Source organism: Oryza glaberrima, chromosome 9, assembly GCF_000147395.1.
Source record: "Oryza glaberrima chromosome 9, OglaRS2, whole genome shotgun sequence".
Classification (NCBI taxonomy): domain Eukaryota; kingdom Viridiplantae; phylum Streptophyta; class Magnoliopsida; order Poales; family Poaceae; genus Oryza; species Oryza glaberrima.
In genome coordinates this window covers 20,250,225-20,277,229 of record NC_068334.1, presented here as the reverse complement: position 1 = coordinate 20,277,229, position 27,005 = coordinate 20,250,225, and the positions used below count along the sequence as shown (strand labels likewise).

The 27,005-nt window shown below is 44.4% G+C and overlaps 2 protein-coding genes across 52 annotated transcripts; one reads left to right on the top strand and one right to left on the bottom strand.

The window, feature by feature from the left end:
* Positions 1–202: 202 nt before the first annotated feature.
* LOC127784376 (high mobility group B protein 9) lies at positions 203–2,708 on the top strand. 2 transcript variants are annotated; one of them, XM_052311664.1, is made up of 6 exons: positions 203–569; positions 680–758; positions 841–1,003; positions 1,138–1,248; positions 1,337–1,668; positions 2,110–2,708. In XM_052311664.1, the coding sequence occupies exons 1-6, from the start codon at positions 430–432 to the stop codon at positions 2,209–2,211; spliced, it is 927 nt and encodes a 308-aa protein (XP_052167624.1). In that variant the 5' UTR covers positions 203–429; the 3' UTR covers positions 2,212–2,708. The 2 variants fall into 2 exon arrangements, with proteins under 2 accessions (XP_052167624.1, XP_052167623.1); XM_052311663.1 differs by having other exon boundaries at positions 1,138–1,668.
* LOC127784370 (leashin-like) lies at positions 2,410–26,843 on the bottom strand. Of its 50 annotated transcripts, none has more exons than XR_008019481.1 (28): positions 25,524–26,843; positions 25,377–25,428; positions 16,546–24,057; positions 15,877–16,455; positions 15,424–15,732; positions 15,190–15,270; positions 14,616–14,936; positions 13,086–13,472; positions 12,828–12,938; positions 12,135–12,713; positions 11,684–12,046; positions 11,235–11,465; positions 10,617–10,961; positions 10,169–10,399; positions 9,555–9,899; positions 9,118–9,336; positions 8,506–8,850; positions 8,069–8,287; positions 7,459–7,803; positions 7,022–7,240; positions 6,412–6,762; positions 5,978–6,196; positions 5,357–5,701; positions 4,921–5,139; positions 4,310–4,660; positions 3,862–4,092; positions 3,156–3,576; positions 2,410–2,507 (listed from the first exon to the last, which is right to left on the bottom strand). XR_008019481.1 is itself a non-coding variant. In XM_052311613.1 (28 exons), the coding sequence occupies exons 1-28, from the start codon at positions 25,677–25,679 to the stop codon at positions 3,218–3,220; spliced, it is 14,949 nt and encodes a 4,982-aa protein (XP_052167573.1). In that variant the 5' UTR covers positions 25,680–26,843; the 3' UTR covers positions 2,932–3,217. The 50 variants fall into 50 exon arrangements, 49 of the variants coding, with proteins under 49 accessions (XP_052167618.1, XP_052167616.1, XP_052167619.1 ...); XM_052311613.1 differs by lacking the exon at positions 2,410–2,507 and having other exon boundaries at positions 2,932–3,576; positions 16,546–17,127; positions 17,203–24,057; XM_052311611.1 differs by lacking the exon at positions 2,410–2,507 and having other exon boundaries at positions 2,931–3,576; positions 4,310–4,654.
* Between the last annotated feature and the right edge of the window lie 162 nt (positions 26,844–27,005).

The following is a 27,005-nucleotide window of genomic DNA, read 5'->3' as shown; positions in this document are numbered from 1 at the left end:
GGTTTTTTTAGTGAGGAGCATAGAAGCACATCCCAAAACGTTTATATCTGTATTCTTAGCGATTTAAATTTTGGCGGAAGAGGATAACAATTAATTTAATTTAATTATTCCGAAAAATAGTATTAGTACAGTATGAAAAGAAAAAAAAGCTCATATTGACTGGCATCACCTGTTAGTAATGGCAAATTGGCAATGGCGTTAACTCTTCCCCCACCAACCGTAAAAAACCTCCATTCACCTCATCTGCCACTTTGCCCCCATTCACCTCACCTATCCTTGCTCAAAGACTGTCTTATTTATCACCTTCTCAATAATCCTCACAATCTTGCAAACTCTGCAATTCAACAACAGTGAAGTACTACAACTACTCCAGTTTCTAGTAACAAACAGTACTTGCAGCTGGTTGGAGTTGATAACAAGAAAGAAGAAATGGAGGTGGACGGAGCAGCCATGGCTGAGAAGCTGCTGTACCCACCACCGCTTCTCTCCCACGAGGAGGTCGCCAACGACAGAGCGGCCTTCATGGACACCCTCAGGCGCTTCCATTCCCTCATGGGCACCAAGTTCATGTACTACTCCATCCATCCATTTCTTCTCTCATCTGCTCATTCTTGATAACTAATCCATACTCCCATAGTTGCTATTAGTAAATTAATCTTGTCAATGCATGTTCTTGCAGGATCCCTGTGATTGGAGGCAAGGAGATGGACTTGCACGCTCTCTATGTGGAGGTCACCAGCAGAGGCGGCCTCGCGAAGGTCAGCCATTTGCTGCTGTCGATTGAGGCAATGTGCGATTGTCAAAAATGGTGAGATTTTGTGTGTGTGGGTGGGTGTGCAGGTGATGGAGGAGAGGAAATGGCGGGAGGTGATGGCGCGGTTCAGTTTTCCCGCGACGACGACGAGCGCGTCGTACGTGCTGAGGAGGTACTACCTCAGCTTGCTCCACCACTACGAGCAGGTCTACTTCTTCCGCGCCCATGGCGCCCTCCTCCGCCCTGCTGGTTCGTAATCTACCTTTGTTGTTCATCAGTTCATGTCCAAGAACGCGAATTAATCTTGATCTTGCAAGATTTGGTTTCGTCGAGTGTTTGGGATTGAGCTGCTCGATCGCTCGATCGATCTTGTGTTTGTGTAGCGTCGGCGCTGACGAAGACGCCGAGGAGGAAGATGAGAGGAACCTCCGATCAGTCGCCGGCGGCGGCGGAGGCCGGGAAGAGAATGGCGCTCCCGGAGCGGCTAGGCGGAGGTAGGCGGCCACCGGCGAAAGACGCCATGGATTCCGTTGCTTGCTTGCTTCTCCACTCCGATGATGATGTGGTGGTTGCTGCGTGCAGAGCCCTGCAGCTTCAGCGTGACCGGCTCCATCGACGGCAAGTTCGAGCACGGCTACCTCGTCACCGTCAAGATCGCCGCCGAGACGCTGAGAGGCGTGCTCTACCGCGTCGCACCACCACCACCAGCAGCAGCACCACCACCACCACCGCCACCGCCGGCGAGGGGCCGGCGGCGGCGCGACCCGGCGCAGCCGAGGCCGAACAGGAGCGCCTACAACTTCTTCTTCAAGGAGAAGCACCCGGAGCTGAAGGCGACCCACCCGCACAGGGAGAGGGAGTACAGCAGGATGATCGGCGACGCCTGGAACCGCCTCGCCGCCGACGACAAGATGGTTCGTCGTCGTCCTCACGCACAGCCATTTTTTCTGGTCTCGAGTTTCTTGACGATGATCAAATTATCAGAGCCTGTTTAGATTTTTCACCTATCACATCGAATGTTTAGACACATGCATGGAGTATTAAATATAGGAAAAAAGCTAATTACACATATTGCGTGGAAATTGCGAGACAAATATTTTAAGCCTAATTGTTACATGATCTGACAATGTGATGCTACAGTAAATATTTGCTAATGATAGATTAATTAGGCTTAATAAATTCGTCTCGCAGTTTACAGGTGGAATCTGTAATTTGTTTTGTTATTAGTCTATGTTTAATACTTCAAATATGTGTTCGTATATCCGATGTAACACGCTAAAACTTTTCACCCATAGATCTAAACACATCCTCAATCACTCAACTCCTGAATCTTGATGCATCGCCATTGTTGCCAGGTTTACTACAGGCACAGTGCAGAGGACAAGGAGAGGTACAAGAGGGAGATGCAGGAGTACAACGAGAGGCTCAAGCTTGCGCCGTCAACAATGGCTGGATGATCAGCTGAATGATAAGGTCTTTTGGGCACAAGCAGAGCAGTGTGTACTTACTGAAGCAGTTGACAGCTGACAAGAAGAACAGCTACAGTATTTAATTAGCTTAACCATGATGGACACCAGAACAACCACCCTAATTACCTACTTATAAATATGTGTATTATGTCAATCAGATGTACTACTACTTCCCTGTGGGCAAGCTGATCCTGGAACTGAAACTACTGGTGCAGTTCTGTGTCTCACTGGCTGCTCTGTGCCTCTGTTCCTTCCAATGAAGCTTCTCCCAGTTTTGGTTTCAGCTGAAGGGAAACATGGTATGGACTTAGATCAGCTAGATGTAGTGAATTAGTGATACATGCATACAAGATTAGCCACTGAACATTGTTATGACATGATTGTCTTGTGTTTGTCTATGGACCTGTTCAAATGGAGCAGCATGATTTGTCTGAACAACAGGCCTCTGCTTGCCCGATTCTCAAATGGACACTCTACATTCTTAATTTTTTTTGTTTAAATTGAAACTTAGTTTGGACATGAGAAAACTGTTGGAGGCCTACATGCTACTGTAATGTTAATCCAATATCACTTGGTGATTAGAGTATCAGACATGTCCATAAGCAACTAGGAGTTAACAACTTCAAACAGATGACCATAGTGCACTTCGTGTTAGCAGCTACTTAATATTAGTAGCAACAGAGAGTAAAATTGAATGCACAATATGGGTTGCCACAACGGAGGAAATAAAATAAAATGAACGTTGTTGCAGCTTCATCATTAACATAAACACCCAGATAAAATGTAAATACGTTTACAATCAAGCAAATCACTTGGTTAAACAAAAAGAATCATAGTTCAGAATGGCAGTGGCATCATCCAAGTATGACAAGGGGATGTCCTTATTATATGAAAAAAAAAAACAAGGTAAATGTGCAACGGCTTCTCCTTACTTGATAAATATTTATTTAATAGTGCACTCCAGAATCTTGGGTAGGTTGACGGGTTGCAAAATTCATCGAGATGGATTATCTTCACTGTCTCCAGGTTTGGTGTCATTGGCTGAGCCATCGGCTTCTTTATTGTCATCTTTAGATAATTTTGTACTGGACATGTTAGTTTGCGGTTGCTGCTTTGATATTTCTTCGCTTGGCGTCCCTTCAGAATTTTCTTGAGAATTTGATGGTACCGTTTCTCCAGAGAGCGCTCCAGTACCAGAATCATTTTCAGATCGACCAAGTACTTGGCTAGCTGTGACAGAGGGACTGACATTTGATAGGTTGTTCGCCAGACCATCCAGAGGGACAGTGGTTTTCTCGTCGCTTGAAACCTCAAGAGAAGGTCCCAATGAAGGCTGAACACGATCCATCATATCTGTAATTGAAGGATAGTTGTTTCAGATTAACGAGTGGTGTAAGTTCGAGAAGCTTGTCCTAAAATTAAATTACATGCATGATTTTAGAGAGGAGGCCAGAAGGCCCTGCTTCTATTGAAAGCAGCATTAAATTGCATGCATAATAGAACTACACAAGGTTATTATTATGATGAACTAGCAAATTTCCTCTGTGATCAACCTGATATTTCAACTTTTAAGGGCTCCCTAGGGTCGATTATCTAAAATAAAATATGCACATAGTGATGAACTCAACATTATATTACCTGTCGAAGGAGGAAGCGGTTTTCCCACGTTAGGAACAGATCCTCGATTTTCCATCAAAGAATACGAAGAATCCAAACTTAATGAGTCTCTAGGGCCTGCTGAAGATGGTGTGGATTCTTGAACAGCGGATGCTTGCGGTAAAATGGTTTGACTATCTTCGGCAATTTCGGACTCCTTTTGACTGGATTCAACAGGGGGAGGCGGTTGTGTAGAGCGAGGTAAACCTTTGTCTGCAACGCAACAGATTGACTTAGCTTTGGCAGAATCTTTATCACTGGTCACTTGTCATAACAAAATATCTAGCTCTGAGAAATTCTAATAATTCTAACATCAGCAGTGAGCATGTTCTAACATGGTTTCAGAAAATGTGCATTAGAGACCCATACAGGCAAGTACCTAGCAGAGTGGATTTATGTTCACAAAGGATTAATTCAAATGGTGCAGTACCTTGTGGAGCATCTGGGGCTGGTGCATCTTGGTAAGCCTCACCAGTCCTAGTGTCCTGCTGCTCTGTTTCGTCGCGTTGCTCCTTGATGTCCTGTGCTGGTTGTACAGTAGCTTGGTAAGTCTCACCTGTTCCAATGTCCTGCTCCTCGGTTTCTTTAACTTGGGCAATGTTGTCCTGTGGTGATTGCACACTAGCTTGGTCAGCCTTTTGTTGGTCCGTGCCTTCTTTAGCTACTTCCGCGCTTTCCCTGGCTAGTGACGGTTGGTTGTCACCAGGTGTCGCTGAGATGCCAGCGACTACTCCAGGTGTTGCTTCCGAAGAAGGCTGGACGCGATCCATCATACCTGTAACTGTATGACAGTGGCTTCAGATTCGTGAATGGTGTAAGTATGAGAAGATTGTCCAAAAAATAAATTGCATGCATAATAAAACTATACAAGGCTTTTGTAACGAGGAACTAGTGTGGGGGGGGGGGGTTCAAAGTGAACGACCGCAATGTACGATTACCTACGAGATCAACCTGATATTTGAATTTCCAAGGGCTTCCACTTCCAAGTTGATTAGCTAAAATAAAAATATGTATACATTGACAAACTCAACATCGTATTACCTGTCGTAGGAGGAAGCGGTTCCTCCGCCTTAGGGGCTGATCCTTGATCTTCCACTGAAGGATATGGTGTGGACTCTCTAGGGCCTGTTGAAGATGGTGTGGATTCTTGAACAGCGGATGCTTGCGGTAAAAGGGTTTGACTATCTTCGGCAATTTTAGACTCTTTTTGACTGGATTCAACAGGGGGAGGCGGTTGTGTAGAGCGAGGTAAACCTTTGTCTGCAACACAACAGATTGACTTAGCTTTGGCAGAATCTTTATCACTGGTCACTTGTCATAAGAAAATATCTAGCTCTGAGAAACTCTAATAATTCTAACATCAGTAGTGGGCATGTTCTAACATGGTTTCAGAAAATGTGCATTAGAGACCCATACAGGCAAGTACCTAGCAGAGTGGATTTATGTTCACAAAGGATTAATTCAAATGGTGCAGTACCTTGTGGAGCATCTGGGGCTGGTGCATCTTGGTAAGCCTCACCAGTCCTAGTGTCCTGCTGCTCTGTTTCGTCGCGTTGCTCCTTGATGTCCTGTGGTGATTGCACAGAAGCTTGGTAAGTCTCACCTGTTCCAGTATCCTGCTCCTCGGTTTCTTTAACTTGGCCCATGTTGTCCTGTGGTGATTGCACACTAGCTTGGTTAGCCTTTTGTTGGTCCGTGCCTTCTTTAGCTACTTCCGCGCTTTCCCTGGCTAGTGACGGTTGGTTGTCACCAGGTGTCGCTGAGATGCCAGCGACTACTCCAGGTGTTGCTTCCGAAGAAGGCTGGACGCGATCCATCATACCTGTAATTGTATGACAGCGGTTTCAGATTCGTGAGTGGTGTAAGTATGAGAAGATTGTCCAAAAAATAAATTGCATGCATAATAAAACTATACAAGGCTTTTGTAACGAGGAACTAGTGGGGGGGGGGGGGGGGGGGGGGGGTTCAAAGTGAACGGCCGCTATGTACGAGTACCTACGAGATCAACCAGATATTTGAATTTCCAAGGGCTTCCACTTTCAAGTTGATTAGCTAAAATAAAATTATGTATACAGTGACAAACTCAACATCGTATTACCTGTCGTAGGAGGAAGCGGTTCCTCCGCCATAGGGGCTGATCCTTGATCTTCCACTGAAGGATATGGTGTGGACTCTCTAGGGCCTGCTGAAGATGGTGTGGATTCTTGAATAGCGGATGCTTGCGGTAAAAGGGTTTGACTATCTTCGGCAATTTTAGACTCTTTTTGACTGGATTCAACAGGGGGAGGCGGTTGTGTAGAGCGAGGTGAACCTTTGTCTGCAACGCAACAGATTGACTTAGCTTTGGCAGAATCTTTCACTGGTCACTTGTCATAAGAAAATATCTAGCTTTGAGAAACTCTAATAATTCTAACATCAGCAGTGGGCATGTTCTAACATGGTTTCAGAAAATGTGCATTAGAGACCCATAGAGGCAAGTACCTAGCAGAGTGGATTTATGTTCACAAAGGATTAATTCAAATGATCCAGTACCTTGTGGAGCATCTGGGGCTGGTGCATCTTGGTAAGCCTCACCAGTCCTAGTGTCCTGCTGCTCTGTTTCGTCGCGTTGCTCCTTGATGTCCTGTGGTGGTTGTAAAGTAGCTTGGTAAGTCTCACCTGTTCCAGTGTCCTGCTCCTCGGTTTCTTTAACTTGGCCCATGTTGTCCTGTGGTGATTGCACACTAGCTTGGTCAGCCTTTTGTTGGTCCGTGCCTTCTTCAGCTACTTCCGCGCTTTCCCAGTCTGGTGACGGTTGGTTGTCACCAGGTGTCGCTGAGATGCCAGCGACTACTCCAGGTGTTGCTTCCGAAGAAGGCTGGACGCGATCCATCATACCTGTAACTGTATGACAGTGGCTTCAGATTCGTGAATGGTGTAAGTATGAGAAGATTGTCCAAAAAATAAATTGCATGCATAATAAAACTATACAAGGCTTTTGTAACGAGGAACTAGTGGGGGGGGGGGGGTTCAAAGTGAACGACCGCAATGTACGATTACCTACGAGATCAACCTGATATTTGAATTTCCAAGGGCTTCCACTTCCAAGTTGATTAGCTAAAATAAAAATATGTATACAGTGACAAACTCAACATCGTATTACCTGTCGTAGGAGGAAGCGGTTCCACAGCCTTAGGGGCTGATCCTTGATCTTCCACTGAAGGATATGGTGTGGACTCTCTAGGGCCTGCTGAAGATGGTGTGGATTCTTGAACAGCGGATGCTTGCGGTAAAAGGGTTTGACTATCTTCGGCAATTTCGGACTCCTTTTGACTGGATTCAACAGGGGGAGGCGGTTGTGTAGAGCGAGGTAAACCTTTGTCTGCAAACACAACAGATTGACTTAGCTTTGGCAGAATCTTTATAACTGGTCACTTGTCATAAGAAAATATCTAGCTCTGAGAAACTCTAATAATTCTAACATCAGCAGTGGGCATGTTCTAACATGGTTTCAGAAAATGTGCATTAGAGACCCATACAGGCAAGTACCTAGCAGAGTGGATTTATGTTCACAAAGGATTAATTCAAATGATCCAGTACCTTGTGGAGCATCTGGGGCTGGTGCATCTTGGTAAGCCTCACCAGTCCTAGTGTCCTGCTGCTCTGTTTCGTCGCGTTGCTCCTTGATGTCCTGTGGTGGTTGTAAAGTAGCTTGGTAAGTCTCACCTGTTCCAGTGTCCTGCTCCTCGGTTTCTTTAACTTGGCCCATGTTGTCCTGTGGTGATTGCACACTAGCTTGGTCAGCCTTTTGTTGGTCCGTGCCTTCTTCAGCTACTTCCGCGCTTTCCCAGTCTGGTGACGGTTGGTTGTCACCAGGTGTCGCTGAGATGCCAGCGACTACTCCAGGTGTTGCTTCCGAAGAAGGCTGGACGCGATCCATCATACCTGTAATTGTATGACAGCGGTTTCAGATTTGTGAGTGGTGTAAGTATGAGAAGATTGTCCAAAAAATAAATTGCATGCATAATAAAACTATACAAGGCTTTTGTAACGAGGAACTAGTGGGGAGGGGGGGGTTCAAAGTGAACGACCGCTATGTACGATAACCTACGAGATCAACCTGATATTTTAATTTCCAAGGGCTTCCACTTCCAAGTTGATTAGCTAAAATAAAAATATGTATACAGTGACAAACTCAACATCGTATTACCTGTCGTAGGAGGAAGCGGTTCCACCGCCTTAGGGGCTGATCCTTGATCTTCCACTGAAGGATATGGTGTGGACTCTCTAGGGCCTGCTGAAGATGGTGTGGATTCTTGAACAGCGGATGCTTGCGGTAAAAGGGTTTGACTATCTTCGGCAATTTCGGACTCCTTTTGACTGGATTCAACAGGGGGAGGCGGTTGTGTAGAGCGAGGTAAACCTTTGTCTACAAACACAACAGATTGACTTAGCTTTGGCAGAATCTTTATAACTGGTCACTTGTCATAAGAAAATATCTAGCTCTGAGAAACTCTAATAATTCTAACATCAGCAGTGGGCATGTTCTAACATGGTTTCAGAAAATGTGCATTAGAGACCCATACAGGCAAGTACCTAGCAGAGTGGATTTATGTTCACAAAGGATTAATTCAAATGGTGCAGTACCTTGTGGAGCATCTGCGGCTGGTGCATCTTGGTAAGCCTCACCAGTCCTAGTGTCCTGCTGTTCTGTTTCGTCGCGTTGGTCCTTGATGTCCTGTGGTGATTGCACAGAAGCTTGGTAAGTCTCACCTGTTCCAGTGTCCTGCTCCTCGGTTTCTTTAACTTGGCCCATTTTGTCCTGTGGTGATTGCACACTAGCTTGGTCAGCCTTTTGTTGGTCCGTGCCTTCTTCAGCTACTTCCGCGCTTTCCCTGTCTGGTGACGGTTTGTTGTCACCAGGTGTCGCTGAGATGCCAGCGACTACTCCAGGTGTTGCTTCCGAAGAAGGCTGGACGCGATCCATCATACCTGTAATTGTATGACAGCGGTTTCAGATTCGTGAGTGGTGTAAGTATGAGAAGATTGTCCAAAAAATAAATTACATGCATAATAAAACTATACAAGGCTTTTGTAACGAGGAACTAGTGGGGAGGGGGGGGGGTTCAAAGTGAACGACCGCTATGTACGATAACCTACGAGATCAACCTGATATTTTAATTTCCAAGGGCTTCCACTTCCAAGTTGATTAGCTAAAATAAAAATATGTATACAGTGACAAACTCAACATCGTATTACCTGTCGTAGGAGGAAGCGGTTCCACCGCCTTAGGGGCTGATCCTTGATCTTCCACTGAAGGATATGGTGTGGACTCTCTAGGGCCTGCTGAAGATGGTGTGGATTCTTGAACAGCGGATGCTTGCGGTAAAAGGGTTTGACTATCTTCGGCAATTTCGGACTCCTTTTGACTGGATTCAACAGGGGGAGGCGGTTGTGTAGAGCGAGGTAAACCTTTGTCTACAAACACAACATATTGACTTAGCTTTGGCAGAATCTTTATAACTGGTCACTTGTCATAAGAAAATATCTAGCTCTGAGAAACTCTAATAATTCTAACATCAGCAGTGGGCATGTTCTAACATGGTTTCAGAAAATGTGCATTAGAGACCCATACAGGCAAGTACCTAGCAGAGTGGATTTATGTTCACAAAGGATTAATTCAAATGGTGCAGTACCTTGTGGAGCATCTGCGGCTGGTGCATCTTGGTAAGCCTCACCAGTCCTAGTGTCCTGCTGTTCTGTTTCGTCGCGTTGCTCCTTGATGTCCTGTGGTGATTGCACAGAAGCTTGGTAAGTCTCACCTGTTCCAGTGTCCTGCTCCTCGGTTTCTTTAACTTGGCCCATTTTGTCCTGTGGTGATTGCACACTAGCTTGGTCAGCCTTTTGTTGGTCCGTGCCTTCTTCAGCTACTTCCACGCTTTCCCTGTCTGGTGACGGTTTGTTGTCACCAGGTGTCGCTGAGATGCCAGCGACTACTCCAGGTGTTGCTTCCGAAGAAGGCTGGACGCGATCCATCATACCTGTAATTGTATGACAGCGGTTTCAGATTCGTGAGTGGTGTAAGTATGAGAAGATTGTCCAAAAAATAAATTGCATGCATAATAAAACTATACAAGGCTTTTGTAACGAGGAACTAGTGGGGGGGGGGGGGGGGGTACAAAGTGAACGACCGCTATGTACGATTACCTATGTGATCAACCTAATATTTGAATTTCCAAGGGCTTCCACCCTCAAGTTGATTAGCTAAAATAAAAAGGTGAATATAGTGATGAACTCAACATGATATTACCTGTCGTAGGAGGAAGAGGTTCCACCACCTTAGGGGTTGATACTTGATTTTCCGCTGATGGATACGGAGAATCCGAACTTGATGATTCTCTAGGGCCTGCTGAAGATGGTGTGGATTCTTGAACAACGGATGATTGCGGTAAAAGGGTTTGACTATCTTCGGCAATTTCGGACTCCTTTTGACTGGATTCAATAGGGGGAGGCGGTTGTGTAGAGCGAGGTAAACCTTTGTCTGCAACACAACAGATTGACTTAGCTTTGGCAGAATCTTTATCACTGGTCACTTGTCATAAGAAAATATCTAGCTCTGAGAAACTCTAATAATTCTAACATCAGCAGTGGGCATGTTCTAACATGGTTTCAGAAAATGTACATTAGAGACCCATACAGGCAAGTACCTAGCAGAGTGGATTTATGTTCACAAAGGATTAATTCAAATGGTGCAGTACCTTGTGGAGCATCTGGGGCTGGTGCATCTTGGTAAGCCTCACCAGTCCTAGTGTCCTGCTGCTCTGTTTCGTCGCTTTGCTCCTTGATGTCCTGTGGTGATTGGACAGTAGCTTGGTAAGTCTGACCTGTTCCAGTGTCCTGCTCCTCGGTTTCTTTAACTTGGCCCATGTTGTCCTGTGGTGATTGCACACTAGCTTGGTCAGCCTTTTGTTGGTCCGTGCCTTCTTCAGCTACTTCCACGCTTTCCCTGTCTGGTGACGGTTTGTTGTCACCAGGTGTCGCTGAGATGCCAGCGACTACTCCAGGTGTTGCTTCCGAAGAAGGCTGGACGCGATCCATCATACCTGTAATTGTATGACAGCGGTTTCAGATTCGTGAGTGGTGTAAGTATGAGAAGATTGTCCAAAAAATAAATTGCATGCATAATAAAACTATACAAGGCTTTTGTAACGAGGAACTAGTGGGGGGGGGGGGGGGGGGGGGTACAAAGTGAATGACCGCTATGTACGATTACCTATGTGATCAACCTAATATTTGAATTTCCAAGGGCTTCCACCCTCAAGTTGATTAGCTAAAATAAAAAGGTGAATATAGTGATGAACTCAACATGATATTACCTGTCGTAGGAGGAAGTGGTTCCACCGCCTTAGGGGTTGATACTTGATTTTCCGCTGATGGATACGGAGAATCCGAACTTGATGATTCTCTTGGGCCTGCTAAAGATGGTGTGGATTCTTGAACAACGGATGATTGTAGTAAAACGGTTTGACCATCTTCAGCAATTTGAGACTCCTTTTCACTTGATTCAATAGGGGGAGGCGGTTGTGTAGACCGAGGTGAACCTTTGTCTGCAAGACAACAGATGGACTTAGTTGTGGCAAAATCTTTAGTTTTGATCACTAGTCAAAAGAAAAATATCTAGCTTTGAGAAATTTTAATAATTGTAATATTAGCCTTGGGCATGTTCAAATATGGTTTCAGAAAAGGAACATTAGATACCCATACAAGCAAGTACCTAGCAGAGTGAATTTCTATTCACCAAGGATTAATTTAAATGGTGAAGTACCTTGTAGAGCATGTGGAACAAGTTGGGCATCTGGGATCGGAGAATCCTTTTCTCCTTGTGCAGGCGTTATGCCTTCTTGGTCAGGACTTGTCTGTGGTGCATGGAGTACTTGTTCTTTAGTTGGAACAGGTTGTACTGCTGAATAATCAGTTGATTGATTATCAGGAGAGACTTCCTGGATTTTGCTTATGGCACCTAGACTATCCGGGAATTGTACTTCTCTAGTGACTGGTACAGATGATCTGGCTTTTTGATGAAAAATTGTTTGTGGAACCTCGGGTTGATCAGCTGCAGAAACATTAGTATCTTCTTTGCTTCGTTCAACAGATGAAAGGGGCTGTGTGGCACGAGCTGACTCTTGATCTGAAACACATTAAGCAAACTGTTAGTTTTGAGCAAGTTGTTAAAATCAAAAAATTTCTTTTGTCAATACTAAAGAGAAACTGGTTACCTGACACAGTGGATTTCTGCTCGTCATGGACTACTTCAGCTGCGAAGGTACCATCAGGTTGGGATTCCAAAGTTGATCTTGAACCAGCAGTGGGTGCCATGCCTTCTTGGTTAGTTGAGGTCAGTTTAGTCATTTTGGTTTTGTCCAACACATCAGTGGGCGCATCATGTTGTGATGCAGAGTGAGGTGGAGATTCAGGAGGCTGCTGTGGATGAGTTAATTCAGGTGACTGTGCCCCTTGATCATGCAAAAATCTTGCTATAGGCTTATCACCATTGGTACCACGTTGAGTGTCCAGAATTGATGCCTGGCTTGCCATAGGTTTCATGTCTTCTTGATCAGTTGATTTAGCTTTGTCTGAGGCCTCGACAGATGCACTTTGAGTTGATGCGGGTGCCTGTGTCTCATGCTCAGGCAAATTTCTTACAGTTGGCGGATGAGCATCATCATGAGTTGCTGTCAAAATAGAAGCATCCAAGACTTTTTCGCGACCAGATGTAGATGTGGTTGCGCTCTCATCAGTAATGGCATCACGTGAGTCAGTAGTTGACCCCTCACTAAAAGAACCATGTTCTTGGCCTGCAAATGGATTATCAGTAAGATTATCACTAGGAGACATTTCCAAAACATTCCTTAAAGCATGCTGGGTATCTGGACAAAGAGATTTTTCTCTGTATGGGGCAGTCATCATACCTTCTAGATCAACAATTGTTTCTGAAGCCTTGGCTTGATCAGATGCACCAACAACAGTCTTTCTTTTTGTTGGCTCAGCAGAGAAAGGAGGTTGTGCAGAACGAGTTAAATCTTCATAAATAATGCAAGAAACAATGTTATTGCTGGCGTATAGCAAATTTAAAGGGTGTTTGTTATGATTACAACCAGTAACTATCCTTTGCTAGACTACATGGCATTTATCCATACTACACACAGACAAAGAAAGAAATTTGTTACCTGGCTTAGCAATTTTTTGCTCATCATCTGGGACAGTAACACGTTGAGGGTCTAGAAATGTCGCCGGGACTACTTTAGGTGACATAACTTCTTGATCAGCAGAGGGTTTTCCGGATGACTTGTTTTTGTCCAAGGTCTCATCAGATACATTTTGGGTGTACTCGTAGTTCTTTATTGTCTCCAAAAATGGCGGTGATTCAATTTTTGCAGGTCGCTGCGGTTGCTGTGCCCCTTGATCAGTTACAGATCTTGTAGCGTCACTTGGGACTGGTACAGGCTGACCAAAGGTCATTTGTTTTGCCTTGGTTTTATCAGCTTCAGCAACATCTGTCTCTTTCCTTGATTTAGCAGAGGAAGGTAGTTCTGGGTACTGGTACGAGTCTTGATCTGAAATACAAGATAGAGACTTAGTCTTGATCTGAAATACAAGAAAGAACCTTCGTACTGACAGGACTATTGATATTATGAGATTTATAAGGCTAGTAGCCAGTATTCAGTTATTTTATCATTCTGTTCACCATAAGATACTTCACTCCTTGTTTTGAGCATCTATCATTTGTTTGGGGATTGGCTAAACAAATTCAATAGGAAAGCCAGAAATGCTTTGTGTTCCAAAAAACAAAAAACGCCAAAAGATCCCACAGAGTTAATTCACTCCTTGTGTTACCAGATCTCGTCCTGGGCTATGGGGCGCCAAGTTGCTCAGCCAAGTGGCAAGTGATATCTTCAACGCCGATCATGGATGGAGGTCAAGGATGGAGCGTCTGCAAGGATGAAGGAATTCTGAGGGGAAGATGATCGAGCTGAAACTGGACAGCCGTTGGTCAATTATGTACAAAATCTATCATGTTCGATTTTTAGTTGGCTACCTGCTACTGCTAGGGGGTGCTACAATGATATCTCTACACCTCTAGACATGGTTGGAGGGTTGATGGAGGCAGGCTGGAGTGGGAAAGCAAAAGTGAGCAGGAAGCTGGAGAGGAGAGAATGATCAAGCCCTGATGCTTCTGGTGGTGTGGTTCCTGATACTCGCTTATTTTTACATCTGGTGGCCAATGCTGACAGTTTGCTGAGGAAGGCTGCTATTCTGTCATTTTGTCGAATGTTGAACACTTGGGAGAATCAGTCTATCATAGTATACTAGCTTTAGTAGTCTTTAGGTCTTCTCCTAATTTAGCTTTGCTTCTCTTTCTTTGGCAATTGGATGGCATTGCCAAAAAAAGTTAAGTGAAAAAAACTTTTTGTTTACTTTCCCAGCTTCTGTGTTCTGCTGTAAGAGACCTTGTAGCTACTTGCTTTTCTGATAATAGAAAAGGAAAAGGCGGATTGGCCTTAAAAAAAAAAAAAAAACCCTGCTAGGTGGTGGTTTTGAGGTTATACAGAATGGGATGGCATTCTGGGATGCTACACTGGGGTAGCTGTGGTGCTTTAGCTGGTGATGTCTAGAATTCTGTAAAACTCTGTGTTTGTTTTCCTTAATGGAAATTGGGGGTCTTCCATCTTCCTCAAAGAAGAAAAGAAATACTTTACCAGATGTCATACCATGTTGAGTGTCTAGGGCTGATGTTGGGCCTGTTATATGTGTCATGGGTTCTTCAACATTAGGAGCTTGTTCATGGCTTGGAATTGACCCATCGATGTGTTGATCCTTCGGAGCGACTTCCTGAACTTCCATAGAATCATATTGGATGCCGGAAGATGGATCTTTTTCTTTGCTTACTGCAGGCAATATGTCCTGTTGACCAACTGTTGTTTGTATTTCCTTGGTTTGATCAGGTGCAGCAACAGTACTCTCTTCTTCTTTTGGCTCACTTGACGAATACTTCTGTGCAAAATTAGCAGAATCTTGATCTGAAATGCAAGAAAAGGTCTTCTGTTTAGTATCATAAAATGTTGATTTTCAGGTAGTTAATATTGTGTTAAATCAGCTATAGACTTTAGATATTGTACTGTGCTTCCTCCGTAAAGATTCCATTACATTTCAAGGTTATTTTCTGTTTGGCAGATTCTATGTTATCTGGTGTGCTATCATATTGATCATGAAGAGCTGATGCTGAACGCATTCTAGGCATCTTGGCTTCTCTATCTGTAGAGGATGGCCTACCTTTGTCTAAGTCACCGTCCTGTATATATTGGGTGGATATGGAGTCATATACATCCATGAGAGGGGCTGGTCCAGGAGTTTCTGCATGTTGTTGTGCTACTTGATCAGTTAAATATCTAGTAAATGATTAGTCATATGGTTTGGTAAGAGATCATTCATTGAATCCAAAATTTTGAGCTTAGCTAGATGGAGGTATCATTAGTTTTCCATCAATAATGGTGCTATGTACATCACCTGTTGGTCCTTCATTTGTTTTGGAAGCAAGATCTGGATGAGAGACTTGTTCTTGGCTTGGAATTGTTTTGTCAATGAGTTGATAATCAGGATCAACTTTCCTTGCACCATCATATACATCTGAATATGGAGATTCTGATGTTCCTGGTGCACGTGAAATGTCTGGTTGACCAAAAGTTCTTTGCAAGTCTTTGGCTTGATCAGGTGCAGCAGACGAAAATGGCTGTGCAGTGTGATCTGAATCCTTAATCTGTTCATTCCTTGGCTCATCAGATGAAGGCAATTGTGCAGCACGAGACGAATCTCGACCTGTAATGGAAGAGCCAACATCAGCAACGTCATAACTTCTTCAGGAGTTTTTCAACATTTGAGGGAAGCTTATATGCAACTAATCTGTACACATGTAGATTGTGTGCTAAATGGCTACAATAAGATGTTAAGATAATTAATTACCTGCTGAAGCTAATTTCTGTTCAGAAAGAGCTACTTCACCAGGTGCGGTAGCATGTGGAGCATCTGGAGATGCTGATGGCTTCACGGATTTAACTTTGCCATTGGCGTCAGCACGTATATCTTCAGTACGCACAGATTTGTGAGATGCAAAAGGTGGAGGTGTTTGGGTAGCAGATGGTGTTTGTGCTTGAACTGGTAAAGCACTTCTGGGAGGCTCAGTGCTACTTGTAGGATGAACATCAGCACCTGCTGGTGTCAGATCAAGCACATCATTTGAACTTTTAGTTGGGCTAGCCAAAGGTCTAGTTTTCTTTTCATCAACAATGCTGCCATGCATATGAGGAGTTGATCCTTCATGTGGTTTCAAAGACAGTTCAGCCTGGGAAACTTTCTCTTGGCTTGGAACATCAGGAGCAACTTTCTCCTGACTTGGGATTATCTGCGAAGCATATTGGGTATCTGGTGTTGGAGGCTTTCTACTGTCCGGTGTCTCTTGTTGATCAATGGGTTTTGGCAGTGCCTTGGTCCGTTCGGCAGCAGCAAGAACAGTCTCTTGTGCAGAATGACTTGGATCTTGATCTGAAATGAAAGAAGCAATGCCAGTGTTAGCGTTTTGAGGAAGTTTCTAAGTTTGTCATTGATTTTCCACATGAAATAGAGATCAATTACCTGACAGGTCAGATTTCTGTTCAGCACGGGCTACTTTATCCAGTGAAGAATAAGGTTGAGCGCCCATACCTGATGTTTGGTTAGATGCAAATGAAATGTCCTCTTGATCAGTTGAACGTTGCTTGAATTTCTTAGGACCAACCAAGGAATCAGCAGTTACGTCTCGGGTGGATGCAGAATCTAGAGCATCAGGATGTGTTAGTTCTTGGGGTGCCCCCTGACCAGGTAAAATGGCAGGTTCATCCCTGCTTGTAGGATGAACATAGCCATGGGTTGGTGTTGAATCAGGACTAGCTTCCAAACTCCGATCTTGCCAAGATAGAGATTTAGTTGTCTCTTTGTCAACTACAGCACCATAAGTATCGGGTAGTGGCCCTTCATGTGGTTCAACATCACGTCCAACATGAGAACCTTGTTTTACACTCGAGACAAATGGCATTGTTGACTTGTCAGGGGCAGGTTCTTGAACTTTTGCTGAAGCAGGTAGGGCATCTGAAATTGGAGAATCCATTTCTCTTTGCGCAGGCGTTATGCCTTCTCGACCAGGACTTGTCTGTGGTGCGTGGGAAACTTGTTCTTGAGCTGCAACACGTGGTACGGCTGAATAATCAGTTGGATGATTATCAGGAGAAACTTGCTGGATTTTGCTTATGGCACCTTGGTTATCTGAGGCTTGAACTTCTTTTGTGATTGGTGCAGATGGTCTGGCTTGCTGATGAAAAATTGTTTGTGGTGCTACTGGTGCAGGTGGTTCAGCAGTTTGCTTAATAGATCTTTCGGTGATCCCATTGGCAATCTGAGTGCTTGGAATTGCATCTTGATCCATCCGTGTTGGCATTTGATCACCAGGAGACAATCCAGTCACATCATCGCCAGAAATAGGAGTTCCATCTGGTAATGTCTTAGATGCATGCCACCATCTGCTTCGGCTGCCTCCATCCCGAGTATCTTGAGCTTCTGCTTGAGCCTCTGCATCAGTTCTCTGAGAATCCACTTCAGGCATACTGAATGCTGCAGAATCAGGAACCTTTGTTTCTTCAAAGGTGTCTTGAGTATCTTGAGCTGTCATTTCCCATGACGTAGAAATGCTGTCGTTAACAGGCTTTGCGCTGTTTTGAAGTTCAGGCTCTCTCTTTTGAAATGGTACAGTAGTTCTGCGAGTACCATCTACTTCTTGGTTTGGGAGGGAAGCAGAAGCCCTGAGAGAATCTGAGGGTCCAGGGGATGATGTGGAGTCAACAGCCTTTTGTTCTCTAAAGACATCCCTACTATTTTGAGGTCTTATAGATTGCTTGCTGGTGTCTTCAGCACTTGGATATCTTGTTGGCAAAGGTGGAGACACACTAGGAGCATCATCATTTGCTGCTTTCTTTGATGGAGTGATTGCAGCTCGGGGCATATCAGAAGGTTGTTTGGTAAACAGCACAGAGTCAGTAGTTACTCTTTCTTCATAGGTGTCTTGGACATCTTGACCCACTGTTTCCTTTGGCTTATCTCTTGGTTCTTTGGTGGTGTCTTCAATATCACGGTACCTCCTTTGGAATGGCATAGTTGTGCTACGAGAATCAGCAGCTTCTTGCTTTGGCAGGGAAGCAGCAGCTCGCCGAACATCTGAAGGTTGCTCTCTGGATGATGTGGAATCAACACTCTTCGATTCTATGAAGGCATCTCTACCATATGGAACTGCTTTCTCTGAAGGTGTAGAAGCAGTTCTTGTGGATTGCTTGCTCGTGTCTTCTGCAGTTGGATACCTTGTTGGGGCAATTGGAGTCACACCTAGAGCATCTTTGGCTCCTTCCAGCTTTGATGGAGTAACCGCAGCTCTTGGAGTCTCTTGTGGTTGGGCTCTGCCTCCAATTATAGCAGAGTCAAGAGCTTTTGTTTCTTCAAAGCCATCTTGACCATCCTCGCCCACCGCTTCCTTTAGCTTATCTCTTGATTCTTTTGTGGTGTCTCTAGTATCAGGGTACCTCCTTTGGAATGGCAAAGGTGTGCTACGAGAATCAGCTGCTTCTTGCTTTGGGAGGGAAGCAGCAGCTCGCCGAACATCTGAAGGTTGCTCTCTGGATGGTGTGGAATCAACACTCTTAGATTCTGTAGAGTCATCTCTGCCACCGCGAACTGCTTTCTCGGTTGGTGTAGAAGCAGTTCTTCTAGGTTGCCTGCTGGCATCTTCTCCAGTTGGATATCTTGTTGGGGGAAATGGAGTCGCACCGGGAGCATCTTTGGCTGCATCCAGCTTCGGTGGAGTAATTGCAGCTCGCTGAGTATCTTGGGGTTGTGCTCTGCCTCTAAGTATCGAAGAGTCAAGAGCCTTTGTTTCATCAAAGCCATCTTGAGCCTCCCCGCTCACCTTTTCCTTTGGCTTATCTCTTGGTTCTTTGGTGTCTTCATTATCAGGATAGCTCCTTTGGAATGGCACTGTTGTGCTATAAGAATCAGCTGCTTCTTGCTTTGGAAGGGAAGCAGGAGCTCGCCGAACATCTGAAGGTTGCTCTCTGGATGATGTGGAATCAACACTCTTCAATTCTCTGATGGCATCTCTACCATCTGGAACTGCTTTCTCTATTGGTGTAGAAGCAGTTCTTGTGGGTTGCCTGCTGGTGTCCTCTGCAGTTGGATATCTTCTCGGGGGAAGTGGGGTCGCACCTAGAGCATCTCTGACATCTTCCAGCTTTGATGGAGTAATTGCAGATGGACGAGTATCTTGGAGCTGTCCTCTGCCTCTAAACATCGAAGAGTCAAGAGCCTTTGTTTCTTCAAAGCTATCTTGGGCATCCTCGCCCACCGATTCCTTTGGCTTATCTCTTGGTTCTTTGGTGGTGTGTTCCACATCAGGGTACCTCCTTTGGAATGGCAAAGGTGTGCTACGAGAATCAGCTGCTTCTTGCTTTGGGAGGGAAGCAGCAGCTCGCTGAACATCTGAAGGTTGCTCTCTGGATGGTGTGGAATCAACACTCTTAGATTCTGTAGAGTCATCTCTGCCACCGCGAACTGCTTTCTCGGTTGGTGTAGAAGCAGTTCTTCTAGGTTGCCTGCTGGCATCTTCTCCAGTTGGATATCTTGTTGGGGGAAGTGGAGTCGCACCGGGAGCATCTTTGGCTGCATCCAGCTTCGGTGGAGTAATTGCAGCTCGCTGAGTACCTTGGGATTGTGCTCTGCCTCTAAGTATCGAAGAGTCAAGATCCTTTGTTTCTTCAAAGCCATCTTGAGCCTCCTCACTCACCTTTTCCTTCGGCTTATCTCTTGGTTCTTTGGTGGTGTCTTCAATATCAGGATACCTCCTTTGGAATGGCACAGTTGTGCTATGAGAGTCAGCTGCTTCTTGCTTTCGAAAGGAAGCAGCAGCTCGCCGAACATCAGAAGGTTGCTCTCTGGATGATGTGGAATCAACAATCTTCAATTCTCTGAAGGCATCTCTACCATCTGGAACTGCTTTCTCTATTGGTGTAGAAGCAGTTCTTGTGGGTTGCCTGCTGGTGTCCTCTGCAGTTGGATATCTTGTTGGGGGATGTGGAGTTGCACCTAGAGCATCTTTGGCCTCTTCCAGCTTTGGTGGACCAATTGCAGATCGACGAGTATCTTGCGGTTGTGCTCTGCCTCTAAATATAGCAGAGTCAAGAGCTTTTGTTTCTTCAAAGCCATCTTGACTATCCTCACCCACCGTTTCCTCTGCAGTTTGATATCTTGTTGGGGAAAGTGGAGTCCCACTGAGAGCATCTTTGGCTGCTTCCTGCTTCGATGGAGTAATCGCAGCTCTTGGAGTCTCTTGTGGTTGGGCTCTGCCTCTAATTATAGCAGAGTCAAGAGCCTTTGTTTCTTCAAAGCCATCTTGGGCATCCTCGCCCACTGATTCTTTTGGCTTATCTCTTGGTTCTTTGGTGGTGTGTTCCACATCAGGGTACCTCCTTTGGAAGGGCAAAGGTGTGCTACGAGAATCAGCTGCTTCTTGCTTTGGGAGGGAAGCAGCAGCTCGCCGATAACCTGAAGGTTGTTGTGTCGATGATGTGGAATCAACACTCTTAGATTCTCTAAAGGCATCTCTACCATCTTGAACTGCTTTCTCTGTTGGTGTAGAACCAGTTCTTTTGGGCTGCCTGCTGGTGTCTTCTGCTGTTGGATATCTTGTTGGGGGAAGTGGAGTCACACTGAGAGCATCCTTCGCTATTACTTGCTTCGATGGAGTAATTGCAGCTCGCGGAGTATCTCGGGGTTGTGTCGCAGCGTCAAGAGCCTTTGTTTCTTCAAAGCCAGCTTGAGCATCCTCGCCCACCATTTCCTTTGGCTTATCGATTGGTTCTTTGGTTGTGTCTCCAATATCGGGGTACCTCCTTTGGAATGGCACAGTTGTGCTATGAGAATCAGCTTCTTCTTGCTTTGGGAAGGAAGCCTCAGCTCGCTGAACATCTGAAGGTTGTTCTCTGGATGATGTGGAATCAACACTCTTCCATTCTCTGAAGGCATCTCTACCATCTTGAACAGCTTTCTCTGTTGGTGTAGAAGCAGTTCTTCTGAGTTGCCTGCTGGTGTCTTCTGCAGTTGGGTATCTTGTTGGGAAATGTGGAGTCACACCCAGAGCATCTTTGGTTGCTGCTTGCCTTCGTGGAGGAATTGCAGCTTGATGAGTATCCTGGGGATGTGCTCTGCCTCTAACTATTGTAGAGTCAAGAGCCTTTGTTTCTTCAGAGACATCTTGAGCATCCTCACCCAGTATTTTGTCTCCAGGATGTTTGGTCATATCTTCAACATCAGTGTAGCTTCTCTTGTGTGGTGAAATTGCACCATGTGGATCTTCAATTTCTTCTTGATTTTGAAAATGAGAATCACTTCTCTGATAATCCGAGGGCTGAACTTGTAGCGATGCAGAATCAGACAACTTCGTTTCTTTGGCACCTTGACCTCTCCTCTGTTGTGGAGTGGTGTCTTCTGATTTCATGGTGGCGTCCTGAAATGGTGAGGTTGAGCTTTGAGCATCATATACTTTGTGCTCTGGGAGAGGACCCGTAGCTTGCCAAGCATCCGAAGGCTGCTCTCTGGTAAATGTGGAATCATCAGCTTTTGATTCTACAAATGTGACTCTAGCATCTTGGGCTCTTATTCGCCTTGATATAGAACCAGGGTCTCCACGTTGCTTGCTAACAGCTTGAGGGCCTGCATATCCCTCTTGTGATGGTGGAGTCAGGCTGCGAGCATCTTTAGCTTGTGCTTGCAAAAATGGTTGTTCTCTAGGCAATCCAGATTCGCCAGCCTTAGTTTCTTCTAAGCTGCCTTGAGCCTCCATTCGCCTTGGAATTGAAGCAGTGTGTTTAGATTTCTTGGTGCTATCTTGATCATCAAAATATCTTCTATTGGATGTTGAAGCAGCAAATCGTAGATCTTCAGCTGGTGGTTGCTTTTGTGGAAAAGCTTGTTGAGAATCTAATGTTCGTGCTTTGGATGGTTCAGAATCAGCCATCTCTGTTTCTTCAATGGCATCTTGATTCATATGCCTTGGAGTGGTGCTATCTCTAGCTTGAATCCAATCATCTTGATCATCTCCATATCTTGTTTGCAATGGACCAGTTGCACCATAACCATCTTCATTCAACACTTCTTTTGGTGGAGAAACATCGAGTCCACGAGAACCCAATATTTGTGCTTTGGGTGGTGGAGATTCAGCCATTTTTTCTTCTTCAGTGCTGCCTTGGGCATCATAAGGCACTACTGACCTTGGTTTAGGTCTCTCCCTACCTTGCTGGATGAACTCTTGAGCACCTTGGTACCCAGTAGGAATATGTGCGGCTGTGTAAGGAGTTTGAGATGTTGATTTCTTTGATGGCAGAGGAGCATCGTGTGAAGCATCCATAGGTTGCAATCTAGATGGTGCAGAGTCATAAGTCATTATTCCTTGTCTGCTATCATGTGCATCTTGATCCCTTGTACTCCTTGTCACAGAATCAGTTTCTCTTGCTCTCTGGGTGGTATCTTGAGAATCATCGTGTGCTGTTTGGAATGGTATAGCTTGGGCATCTTCATCTGCTGCATGCTTTGACCAATGAGCACCTTTTATCCTTCGATCAGATGATGCCTCATCCTCAGAAATTCTTCTAGCATCAGCAACATGTTGCCAATGCGGAGAAGAAACACCCATTGTCTGATCAGTATGGGGTGTTTGAGCTGTACCTTCTGGCCCTTGAACCAGTTGGCCGTCCATACTCAATGGTTCTTGAGCAACAGGACGGATGCTTACTTGCTCTGAATCTTGTGATGGATACTGTTGCACTTCTTTGCTTGGTTTTACTTGTCGACTAGGCACTGAATTATCAATATCTCCCTGTAGATTGCGCAATCCAGCTTGAACAGCGTGCCACTTCTCAGCCTGCAGCATCTGGTGTGCTTCAGTAGAGTGGAGCTTGTTGGGAGAACTGTCTGTAGCTCCCCCGGTGGGAGATTTGCCATAAGTAGCTTCATAACTGTGAGCAGTAGATTTTCTGTCACTTCTATACAAATCAGATGCATGGAGTCGGTCAGAATCTTCTTTGGCTGTTCTTGGACTGATTTGAGAATGACTAGCACCACTGATAGGCCCATCAGATTCAGAGAAATTATCCAGCGATGCTGGAGGCTTTTGTGGGGTAGGTTCAATATAGGTTCCTACTTCCTTGGATGAACTTAGCATGGATCTAGTGGGGTGCTCTGTCTCAGTGGTGTCAGGGGGGACTGAGACATCTCTAATGCTAGACATATCAGCATGAATTCTTGGAGGTTTATCAGCTGTGCTAGGGAAGTTACCCAAGCTTGGGGTAGATGAGGTAGTTTTTTTGCTTGGGGAAGCTATAGATTTATGAGTAGTACTTTGGCTTGAGAATACTGATGCCTTCTCAGATAAAGAATCAGCAGGAGGAGGCTGCTCTCCCTGAGGAGCCATGGGAGACGCTGAGACAGTATCAGGAGGAGGAACCAATATTGTCTGAGACTTTGTGCGGGTATGCTTCCGTGAGTACAGTCGAGTTCTGCGTCCAGTGGCTGTATGATACTCTCTCTGCCACTCCTGCTGCTTCTGTTTCTCAAGTTCCTCTAATTTGTTGTCCTGCTCCACCTTTGTCATATAACTCAGTACCTGATCCCAAGAATGCCGGGTAGAAATAGCATTCCACCACCTCTGCACATTCTTCCTTGAGTCATAGAGGTAGGCAAACTTGCCAGATGCTTTGATGTAGTGGGAGTTTGGCAGGTGTACGAGGTCTGCAAGAGTAAATTTATTGCCGGCAAGGAATTCACTATCACTGAGCCTTTGCTCATAAACTTCCAGAACCTCATCCAGCTTTGCCTTCTGCATCTCTAGATCATCTTCTTGATCCAAGGGAAAGGCCAGGTGGCAGAATAAGGCTCGGCTTGGAGGGTTGAAAGCGTGCTCCTCATGGTGGAGCCATTGCTCGATGGAAGCCCTCTCGAGGGCATCCTTCCCAAGGAGAAATGGATACCCATGATGTTCATAAGTTTCTGCAATGTAGCGGCAGATTTCTCTGGATTCTGAAATAAGAAAAATGATAATCAATTTGGACTGGATGATTAACCGTATTGTTTTGAAAGGCCTGTTTTCAGTAGTAATGTCACATAACAAAAGAATATAACTTAGAGAATGGAATGAAAAGAAATTTCAGATAAAGTGCTAGTGCCAAAACGCAGTTTGAGTTATATTTGAATCAACACTGGTAAATCATTGTTTCACAATGTGCATTAACAATTATGGATCCTCAAGAATTGTCAACTCAATGTGGGGGTGCAGTTCAATTTAACTGCCCCTACAATGGTCCATACTTGTAGAAGTTTGCAGCTTGCATTATCTTTCGGGATTGGATATTGTTTTTGAAAATATGATACTCTGGACCAGTGTAATACTGTAATGCCTAATTAGGTTTATTCAGCCTGTACTGTATTGCAAGTCTGCCTACAAATACACTAAATAAGATTCGTTATTGTCCTTAAATCAGTAAAAATAACTCGCGTGAACTGTGTGAGAAGGAAATGATATCATCTAAAGTTTACTTAATTTACCCATCACATCTTACATAGTTATCTACTAGTACTTGATTGCAGGCACATGTTTTGTTTCAATTTCAATGCATGATTGTGTGATCAAGTTCATATATACAACTAAGCACATCAGTACTTCTGGTCTGGCATGCTTTCATCCAAATGTGGATCTTTAGTACCTTACTATTAGCCACACACAAAATGGGCATTCGGAAAAAATCTATGCTATCTATCTTTCAAGAACAAACTACTACAGAAAAAACATACTACGTGTTTTAATTAGTGTTAACTGATAGATCCTCCTGAGTAAACATGTGAATTCTATGTTCTACCATTTTGTGGAAGCAGTATTTCTGGAGTCCGCTTTTGTAGCAGAATCAATCCTCAGATCATATGTAGTTGTTTCAATGCATAGTGTGAGGACTAATTTGCTGGCAGAATGTGTGCTTTCAAACAAGATGGTTGGGCCTCGATTAAGATAATCAGGCATCACTAGCCAAGTAGCCATATACTCGTTAAGTACCATGTCCAAATGAAATAAGATGTTGGTCTAGTGAACTACTAAAGATTTCTTTTTCTAAAAGTCAAGACAATTTTGTGTAGGTTGTTAACAGCGCTACAGAAAATTGCCACCAAATATGTGGTTTTAGCATGTTAGTAATATGTGTTCCTAATAACAGCCCAAAAGATTAACTAGCCTTGTTGCGAGCTAATTAGATTATTAATATTTAACTGTTAACTATAGAAAAGGTAACCTTCCAGAAATGTACGTCCAACATGGATGGTAACCATTATTCAAAAATCTGAAATATTACCTTCCAGAAATGTAGGTCCATCATAGAATGGAACTGGAGCATGGGTTGATGCCTGAAGAGCGCAGGGAAAGAGAGGATGATAATGAGTTTACAGTGCATAAGCTCTTGATATGGTGCCTGAACAATTACAACAGTTAGAGAGAGTACCTGGAGTCTAAGTAGGCTCTTGTAAGAGGTTGTGCAAGGCTCAAACTTGACATCCTTCTCATAGAGGCATGTGAGCACCCTTGAAACATCAGGTAAGATCATAGATTTCTCATGATACACCTTCACAATAGGCGCTCCGGTGCCAAGCCCTGCCATGAGGGCAAGAGCCTATGCTGCCAATGCTGAAACAATGTGAAATCAAATGTATTAACTCCACCCTCAAATAGAATAGGTTCCCTTCCTCTTGGACCAAGCAAAGAAAAGATGCCTAAAGTAGAAAACTTAAGGATGGGCAATAAGTATAAGAGACCAAAATGGCTGGTGAAATAAAAAGAGAGTAGATAAAGGGGGGAAAGAGAAAAGGCTATGGTAAACAAAAATCAGATTACTGAGATTGGTTGACCTACAACCTATGGATCTCTCTTCTGAATAAAAAAAATTCTAGCAGGCATTCCAGGAATTGCATGTTTTCAACATAGTGAACCTAACTATTTATAGACAAAATTGTACAGCAAACTATACAGAGCATCCAACATGCGGAGGATTATGTGCTTCCTTTTTCCTGCTCTGTAAACGCCTCATACATGGAATTCCTTGCAGCTAACTGCAATTTGGCATTGGTAAACATGCATGTTAATTTGGCAGTGCTACATTACTTGTAAGACTGCAAACAGAAGTTACTGCTTGTGTAATAACAATTTTCGGTTCATTATTTGCCGGTAATCCATTACTGCATATTCTGTTAGAGATCTGGGTAGAAACTAGAAACCGAGCAATTGGCTATTTGGCCTTGACAAGGTTATATAACACCCACAAATCATTTTCTCCACCCCCTTAATAGCACATAGAACTAGTGCATTAAATTATGTTGAGTAGCTCAAGCAGAACTTGCACACTTCAACAAGCATAGTGCCTCCATGGAGTAGCAGGTGATAAAAAAAAATGCATCTGGAGGGGAAGGGTAAAAGCGCTCCACTGTCATATGCAGCTGAACTGCCACTTTATTCATTCCTTGCTCTGCTCATCAAAGGGGAAGCAGAGACAGTTACGAGAGCAAAAAAGCAATGCTAATGATGCAAGTTTAGTATCAGAAGCTGCTACCAGTACAACCCCGTATAAGGCCACTGAACGGCAGTAGGAATGATCCACGTTGCCATGTCAGTAGAGGACGCACTAATAATCTTTTGTCGTCACGGCAATGCGAGGAAAAATCTTGGCACCAGAGGGCATGAAACTTTTGCTCGACCATTGTCACGAGCAAAGCTGAGCATGCAGTGCCTTGTTTCAGATCACAACTTGCAGGCTATCTGCATTTTTTGTTCGCACTCCTACACACCATGATTGACAGAGCATGTGGGCATCATTGTGTTGAGACATCCTTCTTGAACACAAAATTATTTAGAACCTGACATAGACATAAGAAACAGGACGGCACAGAACATTATATTGTCGAAAAAGAATTCAGGACAAAAAGTAAGCAGT